At 54.4% G+C, this 10,680-nt stretch overlaps 5 protein-coding genes across 5 annotated transcripts; 3 read left to right on the top strand and 2 right to left on the bottom strand.

Moving 5' to 3' along the window:
• The first annotated feature begins 454 nt into the window (after positions 1–454).
• On the top strand, positions 455–1,394 carry BO86DRAFT_97541 (uncharacterized protein). The gene has a single exon (XM_025677838.1). It carries the CDS (start codon positions 732–734, stop codon positions 1,230–1,232), a length of 501 nt encoding a protein of 166 aa, XP_025527340.1. The 5' UTR covers positions 455–731; the 3' UTR covers positions 1,233–1,394.
• Positions 1,395–2,155: 761 nt separating this feature from the next.
• On the top strand, positions 2,156–5,254 carry BO86DRAFT_339314 (COPI-interacting protein CEX1). The gene is made up of 9 exons (XM_025669012.1): positions 2,156–2,523; positions 2,600–2,737; positions 2,799–2,909; positions 2,971–3,117; positions 3,172–3,545; positions 3,599–3,893; positions 3,946–4,149; positions 4,199–4,371; positions 4,430–5,254. Exons 1-9 carry the CDS (start codon positions 2,401–2,403, stop codon positions 5,181–5,183), a joined length of 2,319 nt encoding a protein of 772 aa, XP_025527339.1. The 5' UTR covers positions 2,156–2,400; the 3' UTR covers positions 5,184–5,254.
• Positions 5,255–5,610: 356 nt separating this feature from the next.
• BO86DRAFT_448369 (uncharacterized protein) lies at positions 5,611–8,326 on the top strand. Its single transcript, XM_025676642.1, has 2 exons — positions 5,611–5,677; positions 5,766–8,326. Exon 2 carries the CDS (start codon positions 5,954–5,956, stop codon positions 8,096–8,098), a length of 2,145 nt encoding a protein of 714 aa, XP_025527338.1. The 5' UTR covers positions 5,611–5,677; positions 5,766–5,953; the 3' UTR covers positions 8,099–8,326.
• Positions 8,327–8,409: 83 nt separating this feature from the next.
• Positions 8,410–9,253, bottom strand: BO86DRAFT_313720 (peptide alpha-N-acetyltransferase complex A subunit ARD1; the record flags this gene model as incomplete). Its single annotated transcript, XM_025668020.1, has 2 exons — positions 8,410–8,801; positions 8,908–9,253. 2 exons carry the CDS (start codon positions 9,251–9,253, stop codon positions 8,410–8,412), a joined length of 738 nt encoding a protein of 245 aa, XP_025527337.1.
• Positions 9,254–9,545: 292 nt separating this feature from the next.
• BO86DRAFT_97489 (uncharacterized protein) lies at positions 9,546–10,680 on the bottom strand. The gene has a single exon (XM_025677837.1). It carries the CDS (start codon positions 10,345–10,347, stop codon positions 9,838–9,840), a length of 510 nt encoding a protein of 169 aa, XP_025527336.1. The 5' UTR covers positions 10,348–10,680; the 3' UTR covers positions 9,546–9,837.

Below are 10,680 nucleotides of genomic sequence, written 5' to 3'. Positions count from 1 at the left end.
ATTTGAGTCCCTCGGCCGCGCCAGGCTCGAGTGTCCGAGAGATTTGCCAGAGAACCCGCTACAGGGTGAACGTTCTCTCGGGTTGGTGTGGGGAGAGCCATGAGCGTGACGCAGACCGTGACCATCCTATACGGACCTACACGTAGGTTGTTGGAAGTGATCTTGGATCCGACCATGCCATTTATGAGGAACTGTTCAAGTCATTGCTTTATGGCAATGGTGCTCTGGGGGGTCTATTCGTTTTCTCATTTTTGTTTGCTCCTTAGGCTTCAGTTACCTTTTTTTTTTTTACGCGCGAGGGATGAAAGATTGGACAAGTGCATGTGGAAGAATGTGGGGGCATGAAGGATGACGTATCAGTGGAAGCTATTGAGAAATGCCGATGTAGTTCTGCACGAGCTTGATGGAAGGGGGCTGAGGTTATGACGGGCAAGGGGTATGCATGGAAGATATGGATATGAAGGCCGAGAGGGAGAAATCTGAGGGGTGATTTGCTAGTAACTTCTAAAACAATGGAACCTTCAATCTGATTAGCTAACTCTATGTCATGAAGTTGAGCGTGTTGCGCCTCGGAAAGTGGCACACCACAGAACAATGACAATAATAGGGGGGGTTTTGCAATCTCCTCAGGTCTTTTCAGTTTATAAATTTGGTCGTCATTCAATCCACCTCGACCAACCAACATCATAACTACCACCACCACCACCGCAGTACTTCCACCCTTTCCTCCCATGATCCATGACCTCCCCATTCTTCCCCACGAACCTCACACACCACCAAGTCCCCAGAGGGCCTCGATTCCACAGCAAACCACATATACCAAGCCTCATGAGAACCCACAGCTACCCTTTAACAACACCCCAATCCCCCTCCCCAACCTCCTTCCCCATACACCACATACCATATACCATACAGTATACAGTAGAAGTATCCCCAACTCCCCCATTCCACCCCATGCCCCCACGATACCCCCAAACTCTTCCTCTCACACCGCACCCACTCACATCCACAGCAGTTACCATCGAATCCCGCAAACCTCACCCTTCCAAAACCCCCTCTCCCAATCTCCTTCCCGGGTATCGTCGTCAGAACTCACGTCCCCAATCGTTCATGAGTTTAGACAAGATAAACGGGATCAAAAGGGGAAAGGGGGGGCTATAGAAAAGAGACGAGGAAAAAATGTCCGCCGCAGCCTTATAGTTTCTAAGAAAAAGTTCCTCATGGAAAAGTGAAGCGGAACCAGAAACCCCAAATTGCGGCGCGTTTGCTATACACATGTCCTTTAGCTAAAAAGGTTTTGTATGGGGTTTGACAAAGACCTTGGTTTCGAGGTGGTGGACATTGGTCTGCTTTTGGTGTGTTGTGAAGGGTAGGGGAGAGGGAAAGGACGGGGGAGATGGGGTTATGGAGGGAATGGGGGGAGGGGTTGGGAAATGAGGAGTGAGAAGGGTGATGTTGTGGACTGAGTGAGGAGGAGGCTGTGGGGAGGTTTTGGGTGGGTGGGATTCGTAGGGTTCTTGTGGATTTGGTGGTGGGAAGCTGGTGGGATGGATGGATGAGGTCGAGGTGGGTAGTCGAGGAGGGCGCGGTGGTGGTTTGGAGTGGTAGGATGGGTGTGGTTGTTCGGGGCGGACGGCGCGGTCTGACCTTTTACCAGGTTCGCATCATTGGAGATTTTGGGGGGATTTGTGGTCGGGGAGTAGGGAGGAGGAGGGGGAAGAAGAGGGAGAAGGCGTCTGGCGTAAGTCTCGTCTTGGTAGGATATTGAGGATATTAGAATGCAGATGGTAAATAGACATGGTAGAGTGGTTCAGAAGGTTAATGTGGGAGGAGATGAGGAAAGGAAAAACACTAGATCAGTCGGCACGATAGATAATCATAATATGTGAGAACGCTGTTCATTATCAGCATCATGAAAAGGTTGAGTCCAGGTACTTGAATCTGTAAACAAAGGAGGATGTCAGACGCGATGAGAGGAAGGAGGATGAAGATGGAATGACGAAGCTTGAGCTGAGGCGGGCGGAAGAAAGAATTCAGGCACTGGGTTCCCGGGCGCTAAGCCTGATTCGGGGCGGGGCAGCAGTTTACTAGTAGGTAAGCTGGAGCCCACTCAGTGTCTTGTTCCGCCTTCAACTTGGCCGAGTCCCGCGGATCATCTTAATGTATTATTATTGATTGAGTGTCATCTCCCCTCTCTTCCTCCGCCTATAACAACTCCCCCATTGTCAATTTGGGGGCCGCAAACCTTTCCTGTCTTCGAATTATATTTTAGACTGCGCTTGTTGTCTGCTACGCTCTTCTTACATTCTACCCAATATTCGAACAGTCGACTGTTGCGACCGGAGCTGCTTGAGACCAGCTAACGGCCTACTCCCTATCACCCAATCCCCACTTGCGACGATGGATTTCCTCAAATCCGCTGTCGCATCTGCCATCGCCAAAGGCAGCTCCTTTCCTTACTCTCTCGGAGACAGAGTTGATATTGCTGACTCCATTTGGGCTCTTCATAATGCTACGAAACGGGTATGAAGCTCTATGTACCTTGCCGTGGGGTCGCATTGACAATGAGAGCTAATGCGAAATGTGCTGCCACAAATAGGACGACGGGTCCCCTTGTAGTGTGTTTACTTTCGATATCGCCGCAAACAAGTCTCGGTTACCGCTTGCCAGAAATGCAGTGCGAAAGTCTCGAACATTAAGACATCCCGGCGTGATCAAGGTTCTGGACACGATTGAGGTAATGCGCAGCTTTGCACATGGCGCTTCCTGCTGAGGACAACGACTCTAATGACTTGCAGACGGACGCCAATCTATACATCGTTACCGAGCGTGTTGTACCTCTATCCTGGCACGTGAAACGGAGAAGCCTGAGCGAGGAGACGGCCAAATGGGGTCTATATGCTGTCGCAGTATGTGCTTGCTGTCCTGAACATAGGTGATGACTGCCACATTGATTAACACTGGTCTCAGTCTACCCTGAAATTCATAAACGCCGATGCGTCGTCCGTCCACGGTGCCGTCAGAGCCTCGTCGGTGTTCACGGGTGAAAGTGGCGAGTGGAAGCTGGGAGGGTTTGACATTCTAAGTTCAATGAATGAGGAGGACGCCGTTATATATGTAAGACTCTCTGCGAAAGTGCTGGAGGTAGAGGAGTGCTGACCTCTTGAACAGACATATGCCAGTCTTCTACCCGACGCGGCTCGATACACACCTCCGGAAGTTGTCAAGGGAGGTTGGGATATCATCAAGCGGAACCCGCTCACAGCTATTGACTCATTCGGACTGGGAATCCTGATTTATGAAGTCTTCAATGGCAGCTTCACAGGTGGTGACCAGGTGGGCAAGACGACCAACATACCACCTAGTATGCACCAGAGTTATAAACGCCTATGCACAGCCAACCCTAAGCTGCGGCTGAGTCCCGCTCACTTCGTCGAGCAGGGCAAGAAGAGCGGCGGGTTTTTCCAGACACCGCTCATTCGCCTATGCGACGATATAGAGAGTCTAGGTCTGAAAAACGATGTTGAACGAGAAGAATTCGTAAAGTATGGTCTTCCTCTTAATCTTCAAGATTCTCAACTAGTGCTAACTGGTATAGTGAGCTCGATTCCTTGTCGGAGGACTTCCCTGAGGAGTTCTTCAAGATGAAGGTGCTTCCGGAACTTTTGAAGTCTGTCGAGTTCGGCGGAGGCGGCCCGAAAGTGCTCAGTGCTGTTCTAAAGATCGGTTCTAAGCTGTCATCAGAGGAGTTCAACGCGAAGCTTACCCCGATGATTGTCCGACTGTTTGGCAACCCTGATCGGGCTCTGCGGGTCTGTCTGCTGGACCAGCTGCCGATGATGATTGACAACCTACCCCACAAGATTGTCAATGATAAAATCTTCCCTCAGATTGTAGGTCAATCGCCGCTTTGCTTGTTGATCCCTGCTAACACGACCACACTAGACCTCCGGCTTCACGGATGCGGCGCCCGTGGTCCGCGAGCAGACAGTCAAGGCAGTCTTGCCAATTATCAACAAGCTCAACGACCGCACTATTAATGGTGACCTATTGAAATATCTGGCGCGGACTGCGAACGATGAACAACCCGGAATCCGTACCAATACAACTATCTGCTTGGGCAAAATCGCAAAGAATCTCGGACAGGGTGTAAGTGGAACTTAGGGTTATACCAACTTCCCTCGCTGACAGTGGGCAGTCGCGATCTAAAGTTCTCATCGCAGCGTTCTCAAGATCCCTTCGAGACCCATTTGTGCACGCTCGCAGTGCTGGTTTACTCGCGTTAGGCGCAACGATGGAATTCTTCTCGGAAGAGGACTGTGCGGGCAAAGTGCTGCCCGCCATTTGCCCTTCTTTATTGGATAAAGAGAAGTATGCGCTATCCTCATTTTAAACATATATAGGGCTGGGGCTAATGCAGTAACATTAGGATGGTGCGAGACCAGGCAAATAAGACTCTGGACCTTTACCTTCAGCGCATCCGAAAGTTTAGCAGCACCATGGCCGACACGGTGCTTCCATCCACAAGCAGTCCCGAACCCGCCAAAGACACCGCTCGCATTGGAACAAGCAACGACAAATCATGGGCGGGATGGGCGATTTCGTCTTTCACAAATAAGCTTACGGCGGCCAATGGCGAAATTGAGCCTACTGCGAATGCTGCCAAGCCTGCTGAGCCAGAGCCCGTGCGCTCTGCGTCACTGCCTCGTTCAACCCGGTCATCGCCACTTGTACCCAAGGATACAGCGCGCCCCGCGGGCCATTCTCTGAACCGATCAGTGTCTGAGCAGCCGCCAATGGTGGCCAAGGAGGAAGAATCCGAGGATGTGTACGACGCTTGGGGTGCAATAGACGATGAGGACGAGGGGAGTGCGCTTAAGGAAGCGGATCCATTCGAGGAAGCCACAATCAGCAGCCCTTCCATACATGCCCCAGCGCCCAAGGCAGCCGCAGTGCCATACGATGATGGAGGGGAGCCGGACTTTGCAGGCTGGCTTGCGGCGCAGTCGAAAGTCAAGAAGCCGCTGCCTAAGGGCTTGAACAAATCTAGCTCTGCGACTGTGTCGCGTACATCGAGTCGTGGCAGCGTGGTTCAATCGAGGACGGCTGCACCCGCTAAGAAGATCGATACCAAACCCAAAGATGAGGATGAGGATGACGGATGGGGGGATGCATGGGACTGAAATTTTCCAGGAATTCTTTTGCTATTGCATATAGGCATGGCGTTGGGCGCAGGGCGGAGTAAATATGTGGCTGTCTGGTTGCAACAAACAGTGTTGCGGATATCTAAATATCTCATTCGATTAGATTTGAATTGAATATAAGACTAGATATATCAGTGATGGTACTTACTACAGATCCTTCTGTGCTGTACTACCCAAACAGGTATAAGACATAGTAACCTTGAACTATACTCAACCTGAAACAGCTATAGTGATCGACTCGATAGGGCGGAAGTCAGTCAGCGGGGAAACTTTCTCGGTGCAATCGCCGATCCTCCGCCCGCCGCCCGACGATTCCCACTTCCCACTTCCCACTTCCCACTCAGCCTCCTCTTCCTCCCTCGCTCCCCTCCGAACTTCCTCCCCCTTCCCTTCCACGATTTTCGTCATCTATTATTATTAACCTTCCTGCATATACCCTTAGGCGCGTCTTTGGTTACTCTTTATTCTTACATGTGAGTTTCCTGCCACTTGTCTTAGGTTTCCCCAGAGCCTGTCTGTAACTCGAACCATAACTGACGGCGTTCGCCGATGATGTACTAGTTAACAATCTTGCTGCCTTCCAGCGCCTCCCTCCCTTGTCTGTCCCTGCGTCCGTTTGGGCCGGTGGGTATTCTATGTCATCTTGAGCGCAATGGATGACGATTGATGGGCCTGAAGGTTGATCTACCACTTTTGATAACCGCTCCCCGCTCTGTCTTCTACAATTTAACTCGCTCTACGCCTTCGCCATGGATTCCGAGGAGGTTCCTCCTCCTCCGCCATACTCCGCGGTCGACCCAATGATCGCCCAAGCGAGCAATAGAAACGCCGCGGCATCTGCAGAAGTTAATCGGACCTTGCTCCGCCTGAGGGGAGGTGATGCAGCATCGTATGACCCACCTACCAGTCCTGCGACGAGTCTCGCAGGAAGTGAGAGTACAGCCACCTCCGCTTCGCTACCCGCCCATTTCACCTCTGCAGCGGCTTATTTCGCCGAGAGAGTCGCTCCAACGCAGAACCCCGAGCGACCGATCGCAGAACATTGCCTCACTATCTATCCACGGAGTCAGTCTAAAGACTTTCCCCGTCGCCCGCGGTGCTGGAATACGCGGACGGAGGACATCACCCAGCAGGACTGGGACATGTTTCTACGGTGTCTTTTCCCCCCACATCTAGGACTTGCGTCGTCGTCTTCCGAACTACCCCGCCAACTCAGAGCCGAAATCCAGCGCGATCGCAAGGATCGACCTCAGGAGAGCGATGCGGATCGCAAGCGGCGTATTTCCGCGGTGATCATGGAATGGAATCAATACTTCTTCGAGTCGCGGTCGGCCCGGGTGATGTATAATTACGTGATGGATCCTCAACGGACGCCCCGATCGTCCCTGTGCCCGAAGTGTTATCCCGCTGCAACAAGCCGCACTGGACAGGCTGCCTCGAATGCCGGTCGAACTCGTCGGCAGGAACCGAATGCGCCACCAGCGACCCCAGGCCAGGTTGCCGCCGCTCCACCAAATGCTACACCTAGTCCCGGACCCTATGGTTTCCCACCCTACCCGTCTCCTCCAGTTCCTGGACCCTATGCCGCCCCATATGGTCCTCCTGCTTTCTATAACCCTGCCGGCGTCCCTCCCGTCCAACCTCCTGTGTATCCTTACGCCGCTCCGCCTCCGCCTCCACCGGGACAGTATCCACTACCAAATACGTGGGGTTGGAATGCACCCCCATATGGTTATCCTGGTCAAATCCAGGGCCAATCCAAAGGCGGACCCCTGGGGTGGATAGCATCACTGGCTTCCCAGGCCCAGAGATACGGTGAACGCATTACTGAACAAGCCGCACAATATGGGGACCACATCAGCGCACAAGCCCAGCACTACGGTCGACAAGTTGAAGAACAGGCCCTTGCTCATAGCCGCTGGTTGGAGGAGCAAGCTGGTCTCTCAGGACGGAAAATGGGCGACGCGTTCACCGGGTTCTCCGGTCGCCCGCAGAACGAGTGGGGTGCGAGCGAGCCCCCGAAGATCGGATACTACAACGCACCCTATACGCAACCCACCGCTGCTCCGACAGAGACGACAACAGGCATCATCACAAATCAGCAGCCGGTCTCAACACCATCGGAACGCACGCGGCGGGCATCCGTGAGCTCAGAAGCTTCGGACACGTCTTTTTCATCGATCGATACCTTCTCAACCACATCCGAACTCAGCGCGTCCGATCTGGCTACCGTCCGCGCCCAGCTGTTGTCGCTGGATGACTACCATGACCGGGCTCTGTACGAGCAAGCCGTGGGCCTCCGCCGGCAACTCGATCTTCTGCAAGAATCACGACGGCAGAACCGCGTTTCGGGCCGAAGCAACTGGCGCCACGGCTGGGGCCGATGGGAATCGCCACAACAGCAGCAGCGGAAACAGGCCGAGAAGCGCGCGGTGAAGGAGGAAACGCGGGCGACGCGCAAGGCCTTCCGGGATGTCGTACGGCGGGCCCGTGAGGAACAGCGAGAGCAACGACGGCTGAAGCGCAACCGTCGCCGCCAGGAGCAACGCGCGCGACAGACGTCCGAACCTGCTTCGGATGCGGCGTTGGAGCAGCGCCTTCAGACTCTCGAGTTGGAGAATAGCGTCGAGGCTCCGTCGACGGTCCAGTCATCTGCATCGCTTTCGTCTCCGGTACGGTCTGCGGCCGAGACGGAGGCCAGTGAGATCAGCTCGGCCCGTGCACCGAGTACGGAGTCCTCGTGTGATGCTGAGAAAAAAGAAGCCAAGGTGATACCCAAAGAGAAGTCCGAGGGCAGTGACAATAAACCTGCTTCGTCGGATAAGGGGACTGAGAAGTCAGCCGATGAAAAGAATGCAGATGATGGGAAACGAGGTCCGTCGGGACGCAAATAGGAGGAGCATAAAACGAGGGCCAGCATAACTTAGTCAGGTTAGCGTCGTGTCGAATTAGCAAGCGGGATGGGATATGCATAGCAAGGTGTCGTCGGTCTGTCTGTTTGTCTGTCTGTCTATTTGTGTATAGGTTGCAAGTCGGGAGGCATTCTTATGTGGAGTTGTGTTGTGTTGTACATACAAGCATTTTGGCCGTAACCGCACTGGAGTAACCACCTTCCAACCTTCAAAACACTTTTTTGTTTCTTTGTTCTAGTCTAAACTTTTTTTTTTTAGGTTTTCTTGTGAATGTTCAAGAAAAAAAAAAGGCTCTAGTTACCCGACTGCGCCGCCTCATTCTTCTCGACCAGATCGCCGACGCCCAAGCCGCGGCCGACCTTGACGCGCACCATCTTCTCCTGCTCCTTCGTGTCGTCGGCGGCCTTGCCCAGCTCGCCGACGGGCTCGCCCTCATCGCCGTCCTTCCCGTCCTCCCGGGCGGCGCGCTCGCGGTCCTCGCGCTCGATCTTGGCCCAGTCGACCCACATATCCGACAGGTCCATGCGCATGGCGTAGGCGTCCTCGCCGTCGGCGTAGTACTTGCTCTCGACGGAGTCGACCTGGAAGCCCAGGGTGTCGCGGTAGAGGCGGAGGGCGGCGGTGTTGGAGACGCGCACGTGCAGCGAGACGTATTGGGCGCGGTGGGACTCGGCCATTGCTCGTTCTGCCCGCATCGAAAGAAACAAAATTAGCCACTGTGCCACCCCACCACTTCATTTTCTTCCACACTACAACGCAAACCCTAAAGAAGGAGAGGGGGGGGGGCATACGACTCATCCGCATCAACCGCTCGGCGATGCCCAGCCGGCGGTGCGTGCGCATCACGCTCAGCGAGGTGATGTGGCCGTGCGCGACACCGTCCGTGGGCTCCTCCTCCATCTTGGCCAGCACGTAGCCCACGACCTTGGGGTAGCTGTCGCGGCCGCCGTGGTGCTTGCTGTAGCCGTCTTTGGGCCGCACGACCGCCACGAAGGACAGTTGCGGCCAGGTCAGCGCGTGGTACAGGTAGTACTTCAGGAAGTAGTTCTCGGGCAGGTTGGTGATGTTGCAGGTCTGGATGGAGGGGAGGAGGTCGATGTACGAGGGGTAGCTGCTGAGGGGGAGGATGTCGACCATTTTGTTCGGGGGGCCGGGTGCGGCGGGGGATATATCGGAGAAGGGGAGGGAGATAAAAAAGAAGAGGAAGGAGGGAGGGGGGGGGATGTGTGGCCCTGGTGTTTGTTGGGGTCAATTGATGTGAAAAGCCCTCGGGTGGGTTGTGTAGGTGGGCGGAGATAGTTTGATAGGTTATGGATGGCTGGTGATTGATGATGCTTGATTTATCCATTGTTAAAGGCGGAGAGAGAGAGAGAGAGGGGAGAGGGGAGGTCCTCGGGTCAGGTGCGTGCTAGTCCCGTTTGGGGATGGTGTTTTGATCTCCCCTACCGTCACCGTAACGACTATCCCTGGCTGTGTACTTCATATGTAGTACTGTACTCCGTACTCCGGACCTACGGAGTATTTGTCGATGATGTTATATCCAGATACCAGAGAACTTGTAAAACCAAGAGAAGGCTCATGACACAGGCAACACTCTCCTGCCGATCATAAGAGTGAACATCGTCAAGCCCAAGACCCCAATGACAGTCGCGATTGGCCGATCTCTCGCATACTCCTTGATACTCACAGCAAGAAGAAAGGGAGCCGGCGTACCTACACGGTCAATCGACCGAAGAGGGAGGCCGTAGATCGACCGAATCCAATGCTCGCTGGAGGCTGTGCGCGCTGCGGAATGCCCCGTCCCAGCAGCCCTCGACGATCCAGTCGAGCCACAGGCCCTCGGTGCTCGGCAGCGACTTCCTCTCCGGCCAATACGCTCGGCCGTCGGTGGGGGCGTTGTGCTTGAAAAGATCGATCTCACACTTCGTCGCGGTCATCACTTCGTACATAACCGTCCCCAGGAGGCCGACGTCGATCTGCGTGGTGTATCCATGATCATCCGCGGTCTCCATATCGGACTCCAGTGGCAGGAGCGACGCCTCGGAGAAATCGCAGATCTTGACCGCCAGATCGGTATCAAGAAGGAAATTGCGAGTGGCGATGCCCGCAACAAGCACCCGTCTGTCATGGATGTAGCACAGGGTGCGGGCCATCTCCCGGAACCAGGTGAGTTGCAGCTCCTGAGCCGGCCGGCGCTTGTCGAGATAATCCCGAAGGTCGCCGTTCGCCATGTAAGCCAGTTGAGTGGCGCCGTGGAAACCTCGAGACAACGGACGATGCCGCTACAGCGGTCGTCCGGATCGCCGTGCAAGCGACGATAGATATCTTGCTCGCGTCGGAGGCTGTAAAGGTTCACTTCCACGTCGGAGTCCGCGCTCCAACGATACCGTAACGGGATCTTGACGGCAGCGCCTTCGTGGGGCAGAACGACTGCCGAGCTTCCGCATCCAAGAATTTGCTCTTGGAGGATTGGATCGCCTTGGAGGTCAAGATATGGGAGGGGGGGGGGGGGGGGTCATCGCGACACGACAGACACATGGGATGGGGATTTTGGCATGGCATAC

The sequence above is a fragment of the Aspergillus japonicus genome (assembly GCF_003184785.1).
Source record: "Aspergillus japonicus CBS 114.51 unplaced genomic scaffold BO86scaffold_26, whole genome shotgun sequence".
Classification (NCBI taxonomy): domain Eukaryota; kingdom Fungi; phylum Ascomycota; class Eurotiomycetes; order Eurotiales; family Aspergillaceae; genus Aspergillus; species Aspergillus japonicus.
The sequence above is the reverse complement of the archived record's forward strand: the minus strand, read 5'-3'. Positions and strand labels throughout refer to the sequence as shown.

Excerpts from the sequence above, each read along its gene's own strand:
- BO86DRAFT_97489 (XM_025677837.1), bottom strand. The coding sequence starts at position 10,347 with ATGGCGAACGGCGACCTTCGGGATTATCTCGACAAGCGCCGGCCGGCT.
- BO86DRAFT_97541 (XM_025677838.1), top strand. The coding sequence starts at position 732 with ATGATCCATGACCTCCCCATTCTTCCCCACGAACCTCACACACCACCA.
- BO86DRAFT_339314 (XM_025669012.1), top strand. The coding sequence starts at position 2,401 with ATGGATTTCCTCAAATCCGCTGTCGCATCTGCCATCGCCAAAGGCAGC. Across the intron at positions 2,524-2,599 it reads TTCATAATGCTACGAAACGG|GACGACGGGTCCCCTTGTAG; the intron begins GTATGAAGCTCT and ends TGCCACAAATAG. Across the intron at positions 2,910-2,970 it reads GGGGTCTATATGCTGTCGCA|TCTACCCTGAAATTCATAAA; the intron begins GTATGTGCTTGC and ends CACTGGTCTCAG.
- BO86DRAFT_448369 (XM_025676642.1), top strand. The coding sequence starts at position 5,954 with ATGGATTCCGAGGAGGTTCCTCCTCCTCCGCCATACTCCGCGGTCGAC.